Source organism: Mchenga conophoros, linkage group LG6 (genome assembly GCF_057382185.1).
Source record: "Mchenga conophoros isolate Kocher_MC1m ecotype Shallow Benthic linkage group LG6, M_conophoros_male_GT1.1, whole genome shotgun sequence".
Taxonomy (NCBI): domain Eukaryota; kingdom Metazoa; phylum Chordata; class Actinopteri; order Cichliformes; family Cichlidae; genus Mchenga; species Mchenga conophoros.
Genome location: NC_140531.1, coordinates 39350469 through 39370264, shown reverse-complemented (window position 1 = coordinate 39370264; position 19796 = coordinate 39350469). Strand labels below are relative to the sequence as shown.

Sequence of the window (19796 nt, the reverse complement as noted above, 5' to 3'; positions counted from 1 at the left end):
ACCTAAGATGCGTTTAACAAGTTACAACCACTAGGTGGCAGAAAGTTTCACAACACCTCCATCAGAGGCACTGTGCAGTTCTCTGTTGTCCTGACCTACTATTCATATCAGAGCTACACAGGCCTTCCATCGTTTTCTTTTACTTTCCGTGCATTCAGCCTCACCTCATGCGGAGCTCCTTTGAAGATGCTGGCGCTTTGATAGATCATCTCAGTCCACAGACGGATGTCCTCGTTCTCGACCTCCTCGGCTGTGCGGTACATGGACTTGGGAACCAGGCCACCCTCCGGTACCTCACACTGCAAAGAAAAAAGCACACGTGTACACTGGGTCAGTAAAGGAAAACTCGATGTGGGTGGTGTCATGTTTTAGGATCAATTTTTACTCTGAGTTTAAATCTTACAGTGACTCTCACCATGCACTCTCCTCCCAAGAAATCTGGAATGATTTCCTTGTCTATGTAGTCCACGAGACCTCCAGCACCCTGATAGTCATTGCCTGCGTAGATCAAGAACTTCTTGCGGGTGTTTTCATCAATAAATGGGCTCACCTGAGGGAGAAGGCAGATATTAAATGCATGACATGCCTGTAGTAACATGAGGAAATACTGGTGCAGCATATGAAACTTGTGTTTGATAACAATCCACATTCCTTTCCCACCCTAAACCTTATAAATGCTAAAACAAGGAAGTTGTTTAACCAGTTTCTTGGTTAATTAAAGCAATAATGTAATAATGCAATAATATGCAACAATTCTACCTTTAAATAACCAGTCAAACCCATGTTTAAAATACATGACTTAATTAAGTCAGGAAGGTAAACACTATAAAACAAACTGAAGTCTTTTGTGACGTGCTTTTTGCATGAGCAGTCAATAGGCAGCAGAGCTAGGTGACCAGGTGTCCTATTTTATGTGTGACTGCACAGCATTTTTATCCCTTGTCCCTCATTCTACATATTGAGTCAGTGCTCTACATTTAAAAAGTAGAACCATTTTAAAAGTCAACACTGCAGGACAAAGCTTGGCTCTTTTCCAAAGACTGTAAAGAAAGCAGGAACGTTATCATCATGCATCAAGTACAGGCTAACCTGTAACCTATCTTCTGCCGCCTAAGCTATGTGTAACAGGGAAAACTGACTCCTGCCAATTCAAATCCACAACCTAGACATGTATTGTCACAGAATGATGGAAAACCAATTAAAAAGAAATACAGGTCAAACAGCTAGAAGGTGATTTTAGAGGTGGCTCTTCATTTTTGCCAGAGTAAAGCGATCCTTCACATGCCAAACCTGTAACCTACAAATTTCAGTCCATCTGCACAACTGTCTTGTCCACACTACCAGATGCAACCATACTCTGTTTGCTGGGATCCTGTCACCTTAAGTAGAACCCAGCAGAACTTCCGGGACTTGAAAGCTCTTATTTCCATTTGGGGCCAACGATGCTGCTGTTGCCACTGCTTAGCAAATACTACACATTTGTGAATACTGGCAACTTCTGCATGTGTCAAAATAAGGGTGTGAAACAGACTGAAAAGTCACTGTATGCATAATCCGGTGCTGTAACACGATGACCCCACAGGGTCTGAGTTAGTCTTATCCTGGGTCTCACCAGTGTCCAAAGGACTGGGAAGACTCTTGGAGCTCTCAATATAAGCAGCCGTCCTAGAGTCTCAGGGTAATTTGCCTCCACGACCTCGATGATCCTCAGCAGCGCCTTGACTCCTGGTCGCCATAGGTGACGCATGTTCAGCCCCTCCAGATCTACTAGACATGTCCAACAGCTAGAGAAGAGGACATGAGAGGATTAGGGATGTGTGTGTATAAGGACAGCCACAAACCCATAAATGGGCTACGGCCTCTTTTTGACCACTTAGCACTTGTCACTGAAGTGAAGCTTAAGTGGTGAAGGCAGTGCTTGCTAATTCTGGAACCCTCCAACCCTTGCAGCACATTCTTCCTTTCCTTCTATCTGTCCTGGCAGAGTGCTGTGACGTGACAGCCTCTCATAGTTCACATGCCTTCCTGCGCAGCTCTTATCCCAGGCACCTCCTCCTCCTCCTCTTGCTGCTGCTTCAGAGAGCTGACAGATGACAGATACCATCTCTGTTCCCTCCCGCTCACTCTGTCAGTTGCCATCTGAATGAGTCCCCTGAAAGTCGAGCCTCATGTGCGCTTTCCATTTTGGGGGAGATAAATTCTGCTCTGGACTCACTCATAGTGTGTGTTTGTGTGTGTACCTGTGCCCAGTTCTGACTGCTGAACCGAATCTAAAACGGCTTGCATGTTTTTAAGCTGCTTTTAACCTGCATTTATATTCACCTATGACCACATTCAAAGCCGTTTTACACAAGCACTGGACTATACCTACCACTGATGCTGATTATTTTTCTTTGTCAACACTGACACTGTGTTATTAGTTCATATTAACTGTCTAGATCACAGGCAGTGAATTCTGTCTTCATACTCTGAACCACTACGGAGGCTTCTTAAAAAACAAACAAAAAAAACAACAAAAACATCTAAATTAATTTAGACTGGCATAATGTATAAAAACAGCAAAAAACAAACAAACAAACAAGTAAACCTGCAAGTTCTGAAACTCCAGAAGCTGGAAATAAAGTATGCTGAAATGGTTCCTTCATATGCAACAACCGATTAAAAAAGAGTAATAGCAATTTTTGCTAAACAGGTATTAGATACATGAAAGTAAAAACAAAATTTAAAAAAAAAAACAAACAAAAAAAACAATCTTAACAACACAGAAATAGTACAAAAATAATAATTTTCAGAATTAAGAAAATCGTGGGTGATGACATGTAAATGTTACCTTTTAAAATGTTCTAATAAATTATTTTTCAGTAGTACATTACTTTTCTGAAGCAGCAAAAGAATTGAGACCAGTTTTTCTAAGGTCATTGTGAATAAGAGGCGCAGCCTCTGTCATACTGTGATGTGAGACCAGGTACTGTGTTTAAAAGTAACCAGAGAGCAGAGATAACAGTTTTTGAAATAGAGCCTTTTAAGTCAACGTCACACAGGGATACTCTCCTGTTTGTTATGGAGGACTATCAAACTATTGTATGATGTAACATCAAGCGAGAAAAGTATCACTTGTGATGAAGCACAGCACAGTTTAACAAATGTAGGTTTTATATTTATATAAAACATCACAATAAACAAACAGACAAAACAGGAAATTGTACAACGGTGTTATGAGTAATAGAAGAAAGAGCAATTTGTTTCTGTATATAGTACATATGTATTTATATCAGGTCTTTATCTTCAGTTTTCTTGAGTTGTTCCACAAGGAACAACTTGTGAATTGAGCTTCCAGTCAAAGCCCTGTTTGAATATGTGATGCATTTCAGTTTTACTCTTTTCTTGAACTAAACTCAAAGACAGTCTGCAGATTTAAAGCAAGGACCAGTGGAATATAACGTAGTATCACCTTTGAGAGGCAGAGATATATTGGTTTACAAATATTGTGAATAATAGAGGTCCAAGATTTTTTCAACAATCTAACATATTGACAGGTTGTAAAGGTTTACCTGATTGGCCGACCAAACACCTTTGTGTTCTCCTCACAGCGTCTCAGACCCTCCTCATTGATAGAAAGCACCTGCAGTGACATGAATTGTACATTTGACACACTTGGCTCCCAGACTCCACTCCACAGTGACTGCAACATTATAAATCAGCACCCTTTACACAGCCTGTGTTCTGTATATAGCCTGGTGTTAATTTACCTGTCAGGAAATGCCACCGGACATTAATTCCCTAACCTGTAATCCAAAACCGACCTGACCCAGCGCTTCCGCCCGTGTATTACAAACCCAGCGGCCTGCCTGGCCTGAATTGCCCACTTTTTCTCTCTCTTGCACCAACTGTGTGTAGAAATGCAACTAATAGAACAAAGCATCAGGGTGATAACAGGGGTAAATTAATGAGTGCGTTATCAAATTGTCCTGTGCAATTCAAAGAAGCAGGAGTTAACAAATATTGTGGCAGAAACCCTGTCTGACCTATAAACTCATCAACCTGCACTACAAACACAAAACCTTAACTGCAGTACAGTGTGTTTTACATACATGTCTGAGCAAAGACTCCTCCCCGAGAGCGCGCACCAGTCCTTTGGTGTCCATCTGGCCAAGCCTCAGGATATACAAAGGACGGCCGTCTGAAAAATTAAAAATTAAATAAATGTTTACATGGTATATCACATGATTTACATTCCACAAAGACTACAAGCTAAGTGGAAAGGTCAGCATTGCTGGCCATCTGCTCTTGTTACATAAGACAAGTTATTGTGTACACTGAGGAATGCTTTCATGTTTTGTCCCTGTTGATACAAGGCTAATACTTGTGGAAAATTGGAAATGAGAAGATTAAATAGGCTCTGGTGTGGCAACATAAAAGCTTTGTTTGACTTATACGTTCATTCTTTTCCCAAATAAGGAATCCAAGGAATCTACTCCAAAGAAGACTGTCACTGTGAGAGTGTGTGTACTATTTGGGTAACCAAGTAGCACCAACAAGCTAGATCATTTTTATTTTACACACTTGGCTGAGAGCTGCGGGTTGCTAAGAATGGTTGAGATCTGTTTACACTGTAAAGTCACATAAGAAAACATTATGTTGAAAAACTGCAAACACGACTGCATGATTGTGTAAGTGGAGTCTCCTCTACGGAACAGTGCAAGTTTAGCTCTACACAAGTCATAAGATCATGTGGTTCCATACTGATGCACATGCAAGATTTCAGTATGCCTAATAAAATTATCTTTAGTTGCGGCTGTAAATACCAACCCACCTTTGTCGTGGTGGTGCCAGCCGCCGGTGTAGTAGTCCTGAAGAACCTGTGGGGAGCTCCAGGTTTCCAGCAAGTAGTCCACCTGGTGCTGCTTCCTCCAGGTCAGAGACTGGCACAAGATCTCCCGCGCTTTATCCATGTTGAAATCTCTGGCCCGCAAGAAACGAAGGATGTGCTCATCTTTAGGGATCTGAACAGAGTTGGAAATGGTTACACTTGCCACCATAAAACACATCACTGTTATTTAAAGACATTATAAAGCTAATTTGTGAATAGTTAATGTAAAATACAACATTATCAGTAGCCTAGCTAAGATAGAGTAGTAGTGCTAAATATTACTTTTAGCAATAACTAACTCAAATGTATCAAAATGTATCAATAATGTATCCAGTCATGTTTTGTTATTATTCCTTTTGAGAAACAGTGCAGTACCTTTCCCTTGTGTGTCTCCTGAAGCCACTTGCGCAGTCTGATCAGGCAACTCTCCTGCAGGGGTGTCAGGTCACCCAGGTAACGTTTGATATAGTCTGCATCCAGCTTGTCTGCAACATAAAAAACACAAAAAGTTAGACTGCTGGATAGTAAATTAATGTGTAATAAACTTACTGAAATATCACCAATAAATCACAAATTCTAATGAAAATCTTAGATTCTGTAAACAAGGCCTTGCCCTAGCTGTCAACAGATATGTAATTGGATGTCACGATTCACAATAAGAAATATGTTTTTTCAGAAATTACATCCATAACTGTAAACAACTTTTCAAGATGCTGAATTCCATTCTCACACCCATCCCATTCTTGAGCAACTACTTTTCCTCAGTTATTTAAATTATTCACCAAAGTTGTCTAACTGGTTGGTTTTTTTTTTCCAACGATGCTTGCAGATGACAAACTGTTGCGGCAGTGGTATAAACCAAATAAAATGTCCCTCCAAATTTAGTTACACAATACGATTTCAATATTAGCCATTTTTTGCAGAATATAATTATATACACAATTCTAAAATAAGCTTCTAGGATTCATTTTCTGAATCTTCAGGTACAGACCTTCTGGTGTCCCCGGCAGAATCTCTGCGAGGCTGTCGTTCTGAAGCAAGTTGCTGTCCTGCTTTGCATCCTGTGAGGGTCCATCCCTGGCATCTGCAGACAGTGGGACTGAATCGGCAGGCACGATTCCAAGCTCAGGTTGGTTCGTTGAGAGGCTGGTGGGGCTGGAGAGAGGCAGGGAATGAGAGGAGGGACTCCAGCGGGGCACATGAGTGAGCCCCTCATCATCCAGCTCCTTTAGGTAGTATTCTATGATTTCTTTTCCCTGTTAGAAGGAAGGAAAACAAGTGTGAGAATACCGAAAAACATGATCTACATGTGTTTTTATTCAACCAAGAAAGGCCATGTAGCGTTTAGCATTTTCCAACTAAAGCGTCATTTTAAACTGAAGCATCAGCTAATGAAAACAGAAGGAAAAAATGAAAGGACTGTATTCTACATTGTTCATTAATGAAGGTGGATGACTCACTGGGTCCACAACAAAAGAGCCCTGTCCAGTCTAAAAGTTTACACAAGCTTATTTATGCAATTACAGTGTGAGATGGACTGAGTCATGTTCCAGAAACATCTAACCTCGTAGGACAGAGTGAGATCTGAATAATTCATAACGCAGTCATTGTGTTGTTTAATGTTACTGTGCATCGGTACATTCACACATAAATGACGGGATGAAACAATAAGCACACACAAACACACCTTTTTGATACTGCTGGCATACTGCTTCATAGCAATCTTTTCCACGGTGCTCTCAAAGCCGAAGAAGGACTTGATGTCCAGACTGGCGGTTTGCTCAAAACACGTCCAGTCTTCATTCTCCGGGTGGACCTGGACACACACACACACACACACACACATTATATTAAAGCTGTAAGCAACACAGAACCGCATAACCATGTTACTATGGTAACCATACACCCAGCTTCATTACATGATGACGCACAAAGAAAGCAATTTTCACACAGAGCACTGTGAGTGGGAGTCTGTGTGTCAGTCTGTCCATGTTAAAATTAGCCAGCATTTCACACATGAACAGTCATGAAGCTTGAAATACACACATTTCCCTCAGTGCTGTGTGAAGGTCATCTTCGGCAATAGCAAAAATCATTCTACAATCATGCTCGGCAGCTGGAATTTATTTCTTTTTGAAGTTATGGCTTTTTGAAGTTATTAAAGTGAGTGGGAGAGAAACTCAACATTAGTTTCTGTGGGTCAGGGACATAAAAAAAAACATAAACATAAGCATAAACAAACTCATCAAATTCAGTGACTTGAATAATTTTATATTTGTCCGCTAGACTTTTATGCACAATCCTTAAAGTGTTGTTTTCAGGACAAACTGCAGTAGTAAGGACTGGCTGGCCAGTATATAGCACTCTACACTGCATATATCTTAGATCTATGATGGTTCTAGAAGGATTTGTTAGGATGACACTTGAATCAAAATGACATTTTTGTTGAAATACATTTAAAAATGTTTTTTGTCACAAGCTACAATATCAGTAAATAAAGAGTCACACGCTTCTAAAGCCATAATGATGGTAACGTGTTCACCCTTGACTACCAAAATATTTCATCTTTAGCCCGGTCCATTAGCTCAGTCTAACAGCACTGTCCATCCTGGTTACTGTTATCACAGCATGTTAAAGTACACAGTATAAGCCTCTGTTTGGCCTTAGACCTAAAATTAGCACTCCAGTTGGTTGGAGGCTAACTCAATGTGCTTGACCTCATTAACTCAGCACACATGCATTCATAAATAAGCTCATCTGGAGTCACAGTTTCGCATAGTGCAGAAAGAAAGTAAAGAGATGCTGGTTTCATTTCAGTATTTTGTGAGTAACCAAGCAGAATGCAGACGACTAAATAATTCACAAGGAAAGATGGGCCGAGACAAACAGAAGCAGGCTCAGTGGTAGTCCAATCATGGATGCAGGGAAGAGATTAAAGGAGGCACAAACATCAACATGGCTGTGCTGGTGGCAGCTTGCCATTCAGCAGGTGAACAACAGCGTTACAGAACATGTCAGTGTTTGCTCATTTGTCTGTATGCACAAGTCAGCCTAAATAGCCAAACGGGTTGAGCGTGTCACACTGCCAGGATCTGGGTTTTAGTTTGCCTCTGTAAAACCTGCCCCAGGAATACACACTTTCATGTTACAGCCTGCTTTGTATAATTTATACACACTTCTCCCACCTTAAAATGAATATGTTACTTTAAACCAGGAAATGGTAATGTAAATTGGTTGCAATGTACCTTGGCTGTACAGGACCAACAAAAAAAGTGGACACAAGGTTCTGGTACACGTGGATTAAAGAATCCTTGCAGTTATTTTTAGATCACTCTGGAAGCCCCATATTGATCACCTGTACAATCCTCAAACGTCTGTTTTCTGAACTAACTCAGTGTTTGTGGTAAGGATCAGTACTGGTCATGAAAGACATTTTCTTGAGCATTTTTCCAGCAGTTTCAGTGAAAGGGTTGAGTTTCTATGCCAGAAGTTAGCATGCTAGGTGTAGAGCAAAACCAGGAGAGTGGATTCTACTTAAAGATAAAAACAGCAGCTGCACTGAAACAAGTGAGAAATGACTTTCATTAAAATTAGTGAGGGATTTTAACAGTTTGCTCTTTGCTTGAAATGTCTATTGCTGATAGTAAGGGGCGATCGTGGTTCAAGAGTTGGGCGATCGTGGCTCAAGAGTTGGGAGTTCGCCTTGTAATCGGAAGGTTGCCGGTTCGAGCCCCGGCTTGGACAGTCTCGGTCGTTGTGTCCTTGGGCAAGACACTTCACCCGTTGCCTACTGGTGGTGGTCAGAGGGCCCGGTGGCGCCAGTGTCCGGCAGCCTCGCCTCTGTCAGTGCGCCCCAGGGTGGCTGTGGCTACAATGTAGCTTGCCATCACCAGTGTGTGAATGTGTGTGTGAATGGGTGGATGACTGGATATGTAAAGCGCTTTGGGGTCCTTAGGGACTAGAAAAGCGCTATACAAATGCAATGCAGGCCATAGTAAAGCGCTATATAAATACAGGCCATTTACAGGCCATAGTATGCTACATACCGAATAGCAGCATGTCTCGTGGACGACAACCCTGTTGGAGAAGGTCTCATTGTGGGACTCAATGTGCAGAGTCCTCTCCTTTCGGTTCAGCGTGTTTTTCTGGATGAAGTAGACATAGTCTACACCTGCAATCTGTAAACAATAGAACTTGTATTATAAATGCAACTGGCATGAAACACAGACACTGAAAATAAAAGATAAAACTACCTTTGCAAAAATTAACACTAATACATTCTGTAAAAGAAAACAATCATGGCGAGTACGGAAATGTATTGTTCTCAAAACAATATTTAAAGTCATTAGTAAAGCATTAAAGCTATATTTATGATACTCAATTGCTGGAAATCTAAAGTACAACAAACCCTTTTGAGAAGGCGTGGGGCATCCACATCCAGGGCACAGCGGCGCTCAATCTTCTGGGTGGAACCATCCTCACTGGTCTCCTCATTCACAACGTCACTCGCCACAAACATGGGGATGAGGTGACAAGTAGGGAAGCGGCGCTCATAAGCCTGAGAAAGAGAAGAGGAAATGCATAGCCTGTTAACACCAGAGCTTTTAAGCTGGAAACACATTTTTAGATTTCCAAGGATAATTCCAGTCTGCTGACTCGTTAATTTTCAGAAGGGTTTTTCCTTTGTTGTTCTCCAAACTGACATCTAGACATGATTAGTCAACAGAAGCCTGACTTAAATAGAAAACCCGAAGGGCTTATCTCTTGCCTACAGATTTGACATATTCATACACCGGCACGTTTAGAGATTAAGGTTCGTTAGTCGACAGTGCCTGACATCTATTATAGGGCTCATGGTATATCAAAATCTGTTGAATATTTTTTTTATCTTAACTAGAGATATTTGACTGGCTTATAAACAGCAGTTTGGAAAGAGAACAGCACTAATGCTTGTTTCAAATTAAACAACTGAGGCTCAGGAAAACTTCAGCAACAATGGCACCAGCCAGTTTACATGAACTCCATTAGAAAACACTTCATGTATTCTAAAAGGGAGGAATTTAAATAGGTGGGACGGGTAGAGCAGAGGTGAGAGGCTAAATAAAGCTCCTTCAACTTTGTACACTTTCAAACTTCTTACTTGAGCTGAACCACAGTGGCATCCAAGCAAATGAAGCGCTTTTCAGTTGTTTTACAACAAAGGGTTGAACACACAATAGCAGTTTTTGTACTTGAACACAACACCGGCTCCATAATGCGTTTAGTCATAAATGCAAAACACAGGCAAATTCAGCTCTATTGCAGGGGCCGGCCAGCTGTTATACAACTGAGTCTGCTGGCACAAAGTGCAGGAACATTACTTCTTTTTCTATCGTCAACATTCATCCATCTTAGATATGATTACTGTGGTTGCGCAAGGAGCAAGTCCAAACAGACGACTGGAAAGGCAAGTCTAAAATAAAAACAGTGATCTTCCAGATAACTTGTGCTGGCGACAGTCCAAGTTTATCACAACATTGCACTAGCCTGAAACTCCCTTGTCACGTATCCTACTAACGTGATATTTCCTCTTTTGTACTGTCTGAAACTGGATCCTGAAATTTAATTCCCTAAAATATGAATGGGAGCATTTATCTATGACTCAAAGAGCACACACACACACACACAGACACACACACACACACACACACACACACACACACACACAAAGAAGGAAAGAAAGAACCAAAAACAAAGGGAAAGGGAAAACACAATGTCGGGAATGTGGTGGTGCAAACCTATCCACAGCATGTTTACCGTTTCATAAAGACATGGCCCGTAGGTTTCAAAAATCCAAGCATAGAGTGAAATTCAAGTCTGTGGACAAACTTTACAAGATCAACTGGAAGATCAACTGCTGCTCACAAGACTTTTGAGGTTGGTGGAGTTGGATGTCAGCTGAATCTCTGACAAAAGGAGCTTTATTTTGTGGAGCAAAGGACAACCAGTAACCCTGAGGTCCTTTGAAAACCATAGAACAGCAAATTGGTGTGAAATAGGCTTTAAATTCAAGCTCACGTTTAACATTCTTAAAACACTGAGCCATTTGCTTTCGAAATTCACTATTAAAATATTTGTCTTTTCTATATTTAAAAATATAAAAAATACAAAAGAGGAGGTTTTGAATGTTTAGTATGGCGAGTAACAGCAGTTTTGTGTTGGAGGAGGCAGCCAGTGGGGTTCAGGAGCTCCTGGCATTCCTGTGAGGAGCTGCCCACCGTGCACTGACTGCATGAATGCTGAGCTCTGTTTTTCAGCCCCAATGCTCTGGAACACTGGGGGTTTGGTTTTTGTCCTGCCGTCAGCACAACATCACTGACTGTAAATGTCAATTTCATCCCTTTAAAAAAGAAAAAGAAAAGAAAAAAAGAAAAGAAAAAAATCATACGTCAACAAAGTCAACCACAAATGTCACGTCTTCACAAACAGCACTAGGTTTCATTCCAACGACAGGCTTAGATCCTGTATGGTTCAGATCATTCAGCAAACCATGAAGAGGAATACGTTTTCTTCAGAGCCTTCACTTCATGCGGAAACAAACCAGCTTTTAACTGCTTTGTGTTCCCAAAATAGCCAGGCTGTTGTACTATTAAAAACAGGAAACAGAAGGGTCGTGATTCTAGGTTATTCCTGAAAACATTTTTTCTTTTTTCCTTCTGGGTAAGTCGGGGCTTTTCAAACCTTGTCTTAACTCAAGGCTCACTGAGGGACATTCAGGCCTGGATTTATCTGTGAAAAAAAATACAATAGTTTTTAAATCAGACACCATCCTAAATTAAATCAGCACCTGGATATTGCATGTGAGCGCATAGACGGTGCAAAAAATAGTTCCAGCGTCCACAGCTAAAAAAAAAAAAAGAGTCAAAATAAAAAAGCAATCACTTTGGCTCCAAGACCGTACAGGCTGATAAGGAAAGACCCTCTCTTTGCGACTTCAATAAATACATCACTGATGAGTTGTTAATTTCAGGTCATGAAATGAATCATGAAGTTCGTTTTGTAAATTACAATTATTAGAATCAGAAGAAAGGATTACCCTGGTGTGCTTATTGGCAAATCACAAGTCATCAGACAATGAGTGCACGGTGACTTCTGTCTCAGTCAAATCCACCGTTCGCTCATAAAGTCCAGCTTCAAACACCAAGATGGCAATAACAAATGTGAAGGTTTCAAAAATAGATAGGCCAGTGGTCTATTATGGCAACTCTCTTTTCTACTGCCCATGTGTAAAAGCACTTCAGCTCGCCTAGCACAGAGCTCCATATCACACTTTCACATGGTCCAACAAAGGCTCCAGGACTCTTCAAGGTGGCCAATTTTCTCTCAGTAGAAATCCTCAAATTCTAAATACCTCCTTGGCTTGTTTGGCACCATGATAGCATCTTAGCTCAAGCTGATGGTTCTTGACTGCTAAAAGCATGAAACAACAGGGCTTCTTTTCTATTGGTTGTTAGCCATTTGCTGCACAGAAGAAAGTGACTCCACTAGTGTGAGTAAATTCACTTCTGTGCGCAGTTATGCATCGCAATAATAACAATAATAATAATAATAACAATAACAATAATAATAATAATAACAACAACAATAATGTGTGGCTAACACAAAAAAAGAAAAAAGAAAAAAATCACATACTTAAACAGAAAGCCAGTAATACACTGAATATTTTGGACACTGGTGCAACTATAAATAATTAAAGATTTTACCATGACCAATGAGATGCAGGACTGAAAATAAAAACTTTAGGCAAAGGCCAAAACATCTTCTTCTAGAACCAGTGCCTAAGGTTATCAAACACTACAGCTTATCTCGGATGTGCCAACTCACCACATGATGCATCATGTTACGATTGGCTCTCCACGCATGACTCAAATGACAGCTAAATGCACATGTGTGCCAGCATGAAGTAAACATCCAGGCTATTTGGCATTTATCCTGATGATTACTCTGCTCTACATTAACCTACAATCGAAAGCTAACAAATAGTTTGGCTTCTGTTATTCCATTAAAGGGGACTGAAAAAGCTTTTCTATATATTTTTGCAACGCTGTTATAGCGGTGGACACTTATATTAAATATTGTTAAAGTTTTGGTTAAAGTAGTTTCAGTGTATCTACTTGTAATCCCTGAGACAATAGATTGGGCTTCTCTTGTCCAGTGTTCCGGTAAAAGATAAGAGGCTTTCCTAGATGTTTCAATTGAGTGTATAAAAACAATGTATAACCATCAACATGATGCGTGTTTTATTAAAGCTGATACCTGCAGCACTTGAAATCCAAACCCAGAAGTTTTCTGTAAGAAAACAAACCAGCCGGAACAAGACAAACATTTTCCCGCCCTCGATTGAGTCACTGAAATAAAAAGCAGGCACTGATGACACATCAAGCCAAACATACATGGCAACCAAACTCCACCACTGTAAATATTCATTTGCCCTTTGCCAATACTCTTTCCTGGAACATAACAGAACAAAATATTTCCAAGTTTCCAGACTCCAGGTATTTTAAAGAACAGGTTTAAGGACACCCTCCTCCACCAGCTTCCACGGTTTAGAGAATCAGACATACCTCAAGTGGCCAAACCCTGAGTAATGGTTCCTGGAATTTGTTTGTTCTTTCCAGGAGTGAATGAGAGAAAATATATAACAATATACTGTTACTTACATCCTTCCTGCATACACAAAACAGTTTCTCCTTTGGAGAAAAACAGCAGTGTTGATTAAGGCACGGGTCTGGAAAATAAAGCTAATCCTGCACAGGAAGGGAGATTCAGGAAGTTCCAAGAGTTCTGGGGAGTACACAATCAACTTTAAGACTACAAAGGACCACATAGTGCGTGTGTGTAATATAATACCAGGCAAGAAGTAGTAGTTCTGGCAGGTAGCCCAGCTATTATCTGGCCTTTAATGGTGGGATATAGAAAAAAAAAAAGAAAAGACAAAAAAACCCCTTAAATATAGCTGCAAATCCAATCCAAACAAATTCAGGAAAAAAGTCAAGTAGTTAACCACCTGACTAATCTGCCTTTGTTGTTGTCTTATTTCTTTTATTTGGCTCCAGTTCCTCAAACAATTTTATCTATTTGGCACATAAACATCAGGAAAAAAAATTCCCAAAATATCTTCAACAATCAAATTACAAGCGACTGTGCAGAAGCGCTGAAGAGGTGTTTTGACATCTGACCCATTTTATGCCCAGTGTGCATAGTTTCGGATATGCTGAAAATGAATAGCTAACTTAGCACATCTTTACCTTTACTGACCTAGGTCGATCGGATATGTAAGATTAAAACAATACTGCTAAACAGAATCATGTTATATCTTGTTACAGTATGTTGTTAGCGTCAGGAACAATTTAATAAATTCAAGCCTGAAAGTTTTGCAGCACATAAAACCTTTATTTTCTGCACAAACTGACTACTGCCTCTGACCGTTTAAGACCGTTCGGATGCATTTACACCAGAGAGAGATTCGCTTTCTCCTCTTATCAGCAGTGAGATCTCTACCTACACAGATCTGCAGTTCAATCTGTGCAACACAGACTGTACATGCAGCAGGTGGATAGTGCCATGTTAAATCTCTCAACGCCCACACAATAAAAGCTGCTGAGTCTAACAACTTTTCTAGCAGAAACCACGCATAAGTATCAAGGGTGGCAGAAAATGACCTAGTTTTGCTCTTAAGATTGGAAAAGAAACACGACTGGGAACATTTAGCGCAAAAACATCAGCACTATCACTTTATCTGCCAGCGAAAGCCCAGGTGCAGACTAGAGGACATGTTGATGACATAGAGTCACGTTCTTAGCCACAACATAAGAAAATGCTTAGTACTGAACTGGATGAAAAGACATAAATTAACCAACTGGCTAATATATTTTTTATAGCTCTGGCACGATGTTTCTAACTACTTAAGTCTCTAATTTAAAATAAATAAATAAATAAATAAATAAATAAAGGTAAATTACAGATGATAGCAAGCAAGAGCTAATTTCCTGTTAAATGTTTTAGTGTATCGGATTTCATCAAGCTTTCAGGGCTTAGCGACCAGTTTTTGGTTGACACCATTTTCTTTTAGCTGCCAGATTTTACATGGCTTAATCCCACTTCTTGGGTGTTCTGCGTCTTAGATAAAAATGGCACCTTGTCAATCCTGAGAGACACTAGGGTCAATCTGCTAAAGACTAAGTCGAAAATGCTTGGCCTGTAGGTCTCTGGGGACTAACACTAATCAGAGAACACTTCCAGCTTCCTCGGCAGTAGTGTCACATCTCTGGAGCTTATGAAAATGGTTGTGTAACAGAGACGACAGTCGCTCAAGGGTCAGACTCGGCTATTTTTAATAGCTGTCTGGGAAAATGGGAACATTTTCGTTGAGGAGGTGGGGCACGGTGGGGGGCTGCATTATTAAGATTAAGATACTTGATTACGACAGATTAGAGACAATGTCAAAACAAACCAGCACACACAGCACAGCAAAGCTGACATACAGCAGCTAATCTGGCTGCGCTGCCTCAGAGGAAATTCACAAGAACCACTTTAATGTTTTATTCACAGGGCCATTCAAGCGTACACACAGTAAACTGTGGCTCTTTTCCTCTTCAGTTACAATGACTAACACAGTTTTTTCTTCTGTCATTTCTGTGTATTTAAGTCACGCTTATGAGGCCCACTCTCAAAAGGTTTCCTCTTAAAGACCCGATACATGTTGCATAACAAACACCACCCTTGACGTAAGACAAACAAAACCTGGTTTTGTGTGAGGGCTGCTGGCACGGGTGTGACGTTGGTTAGCCTGTATTTGGTAGCAAAAATCATTAAGGGTTCCCTCCCACCACCCCAGGCTATCCGGGGTTTGACCCGTTATGGACGTCATTATATAGCGGTGGACATCACATCCTAGCCCAGAACCGTGTTTTTTACTTTTGTTTGACATTGCCCACCACATCCATATATATTTAAATTGGGGTGGTCGTGTTATGTTTGCCGCTCCTTGCAAAGAGGATACCAAAAACCATTTGAATGAAAGCCATTAAGGATGCAGATGAGTGTTCCAGTTGTGGCTATTACTGGGCACTGACGAAATGCCAGTGCTGCCAAATGACAGATAACGTCATGTTCATTCATGAGACAAGTTTTCAATGAAACCCAAAACCTGCCCCTGAAAATAATGGCCCTGACGCACAAGACCTTGCTGACTTGCGTTTATATAATTTGAGGTGACTAGGTGACGGAGAATGAAGTAGGAAGAATGGAAAATGGAAACAGGGGAAAAAAGAAATCCTGATTTTACTTCAGAGAGCAAAGCTTAAGCTAAAACTGGGTCATTACCAAAGAGGAAAGTTACGAAAGAGGCAGCCTGAAAATTGTGGGTTTCTTCTTGCAAACTCAGCCACAGGGGATGCTGGAAAAAAAATGTCAATGTAAAATATATTTAAAAATCATTTTCTCTGATAAATACTTTACATCCAATAAATCAGAGTGTGCATTAGGGATGCACAGATTAGAGATAATAGCTAACAGAAGCTTAATTTTTTTTGTAGTAAAACCAAGGTGAGAATCTCTTTCATGTCTGCAATGTGATTGCTTTTAAATCTTTCAGTTTATTTAGAAACATCAAAGTACAGGAAGCTCAGAAAGCAAGAAAGAAAGAAAGAGAAAGAAGATTATGATTAGTTATGATTGGAATTTAGAGTAAATTTCACTTTCACCTTAGAGATTTTATACCATTTTATCTAACATGTAAATTTGCTGAAAGGCATCACTTTCAAAATTTGATGTATGCAATAACAGGGTTTGTCGAAGCATTTTTGACTCTTACTTTAAAACCACAGGCATTTAGGTTTTAGTCTGGACTGGTATAAATTGAGACTAACGAAAACAATAACAGCCATGTTTGCTACTTGATGGGGTCTTATAACTCAACAGGTGCCTCTTTCTTGATCACAAGACAGCAATTCTGTGCATGTGAGTAATAGCTTAGATGTACAGAAGATATGTCCAGTGTATATCAATGACATTCAAGTATTGGCATAGTTTGATTTAAAATATGCTAAGTACAAGTGCGGATTTAGCCAAAAACTATGACAGCCTAAAGAGAAGCAAATTTTAAAGCTTTATTTAAAACTGTGACATCAGCTATTTCCATAGCACAGCCCAAGGAAATCAGACATTTAAATAAACAAAGCAATATACTTGAACCCTAAATTAAGGAAAATACATGCATGAAAAGCACAGAAAAAATAAAACAAAAAAGTTTATTTTTTTAATTATTATTTAGTAAAACTTTTTTCTTTTTTTTTTTAAAGGCCCAAACCAGTTTGGTGAAACAGAGCTTTCAGTGAGACTGGTTTAAATATGACTCACGTTACCTTTGAATGCATATGTACAGATCGAGCATTTGAATAGTTTGTAAGAGGTCAAGTAAGTGAAAGCATTCTTGGAAACTTATCCTGCAGTTTCCTAACCTCCTCCATGAGTTCAGTCTCCGATGCTGATGAAGATTTTGTTTACCTTATTTTATTGCCAGGTTAAAAGTCTGAGCCTAGGTATAGTCTCATGAGGGGCAGGAGCAAGAACAAGCTGTTGACTGAAAACACAGCAGAGCCTTTGGTCCGTGCATGCCATACCACCCACTTCTCTCCTTGCAGTGATCTCACTGTGTGCATTGTAATGGCAGAACCGCCTGGAACTACCAACTCGGAGGGAGGAGGGGAAATCTGCCAAGTACACAGACCTTACATAAAGCTCCTAAATTTTTGCCGGCCTAAATAATATGCTAAACTGTATTGCCAGGGTGTGCATGCATGGCTTGTTAAATGCGTGCACGAGGGAAGAGGAACCAGCAGATGGCCATCTGTCTGTAATCAAAAACTCATCACTGTAAAAAAATAAGAAAAGCTCAGCTATAGGCATATTTTGCTTGTGTAAGAATTACTGAGACACAAATCTGTCAAGTAAGATTCAACACTGTCAACTCAGAGATACAAAAAGTGCTGAAACAATTATGTGTCAAATTATAAAAACCCCTTACTAAGACTTTTTTGTGAAATGATAATACATTTCACAACAATGTATTCCGTGTTTGGTCTACACTGAACGTTACGAGTAGACTATAACTTATGTAAAAACAATAACAGTTACCCTGACCAAAAAAAGAAATGATTTCCTACACCCATTTCTTCAGATTGCAATTAACTAAAGACATTGACCTTAAGCAGTTTGGGTGAAGACGCATTAGGTGATCAGTGTGTTCAAGTCTGATTAAATTCAATGAGCATCATTTAATTGGAGGAGCAGTAATTGTTGCAAATTGTTGGACGGGTAGACAGATATAGGAAGATTACTGTTAGCCAAATTTGATACATCAACTTTTATTTGATGAGAAATTAAATTAAAAATTCTATTAAAATTGACTGGCCCTGCATTAAAAGTAAATGGTAAATGGAGTGCTTCTTATATAGCACTTTTCTGCTCTACCTGAGAACTCAAAGTGCTTAACACAACTTGTAAAAGAGGCCCTTTTTCTATGCTTAAGTGCTTTAACACTCCTATGGATGCATCAGAGAGCATCCTGGGATTAGCATCTTGGCCCAATGATATTTGGCAGACCAACTACTGATTAGTGGATGGCCTGCTCTACCTCCTGAGCCAAAGATACCCCTATTATAATATGAAGCACACATTATTTTTAGAGGTCATTCCTCCCCCAACACAAGCGCACGCACGCACGCGCACACACATCAATTTACAAGCAGCTGACTCTGAAATGAAGAGTGAAAAGATGACGAAATCTGCCTCTACCTGTGCCAACTATTTGAAGTAGAAAGCACTGCATAAAGGCTTATGAGAAATCATTAAAACTGGGTTACGGGAAACTGAAGCTTTATTAACATCCCACTTTACAGTAAAAGAAAGAAGTGCTGGCACATTATATTTATTGCTGCCATTGCTCATTCTCCTATCATGGGTGAAAGATGCAAATTAACATTTTATTAGGCAATTTCTGTAAATGCTGAAAAAACATCACTGATTTATTTTAGACATGGCTGAAATAACTGCAGTGCATGTTAAGAAAGCTAAAAGGCATTCACAGCAAGACTTCTTGGGCTATTTGTCTGTAATTTCACTGGGGGCGGGACTACTAAACATTAAAATTATGTAATTTGCAAGTGAGAAGGAGCTTTACCCAGTCCCTAAAATTATGAGGAAATATGGCAGTGAACACAAACATAATAAAAATGTTATAATATACTGTACAAATACTCCTAATGTCACATCTCTGCCACACAAATCTGAGTCACAATTTCTTGCCATACTGCAGGATGACTGCATTTTAAACAGGCAAAAGGGTCATTGTATAAGAGTATGACTGAGCGCGTTCATCTGGCAAAGGAGAGCAGGGTGGGGGAGGGAAGCTACAGGGGCAGCATCTCGACCTTGCAGCAGGAAAGAGGGTGAATGAGTGTCTTGATGATCAGTGAATGAAATCAGCGGCAGAGTTTTCTCATTGGCTCACACGGTCACATGGTGGTGCCTGATGGTCCTCGATTAATGTCGTTTGAAGCAGCACACCGGACGATAAGAGCCTCTGCCCAACGCAGGCCATAACTCTTCACTGTTTCTGGCAAACATCATCTAGTCGAGTAACTGAATTACACACTGTAGGAGTGGATGAAATACTGAATCAGAAGCGCAATGCTGAGAAAAGCTAATGATAAAGCATTTTTAAATAGCTCAATAATCAAACATTTCACTAGAGCAGGCTAAATTCTGTTCTGATGCATCGCCCTTGAGATACTGTCTAAATTGCCGGCATGAATGAATTAACTGTGCTCTCGTTTTCAACAGAAATATGTCATGTGAGAAAAAAGAAAGAAAGAAAACGGGTGAA

General features: G+C 40.0%; 1 protein-coding gene across 5 annotated transcripts in view; it reads right to left on the bottom strand.

Annotated features, from left to right (window-relative positions):
* Window positions 1–19796, bottom strand: part of LOC146573285 (SEC14-like protein 1) — a 36267-nt gene that overhangs the window by 8494 nt on the left and 7977 nt on the right. For 3 of the 5 annotated variants that reach the window (XM_085277994.1, XM_085277997.1, XM_085277996.1), the window contains 11 exons: window positions 9279–9428; window positions 8917–9048; window positions 6558–6686; window positions 5862–6126; window positions 5246–5355; window positions 4814–5003; window positions 4092–4180; window positions 3552–3622; window positions 1613–1784; window positions 404–550; window positions 165–299 (listed from right to left, as the gene is read on the bottom strand). In XM_085277994.1, the coding sequence (XP_085134120.1) occupies window positions 165–299; window positions 404–550; window positions 1613–1784; window positions 3552–3622; window positions 4092–4180; window positions 4814–5003; window positions 5246–5355; window positions 5862–6126; window positions 6558–6686; window positions 8917–9048; window positions 9279–9428 (1590 nt within the window). The remainder of the gene's footprint in view (window positions 1–164; window positions 300–403; window positions 551–1612; window positions 1785–3551; window positions 3623–4091; window positions 4181–4813; window positions 5004–5245; window positions 5356–5861; window positions 6127–6557; window positions 6687–8916; window positions 9049–9278; window positions 9429–19796) is intronic. The other 2 variants (XM_085277995.1, XM_085277999.1) reach the window with 1 other exon arrangement.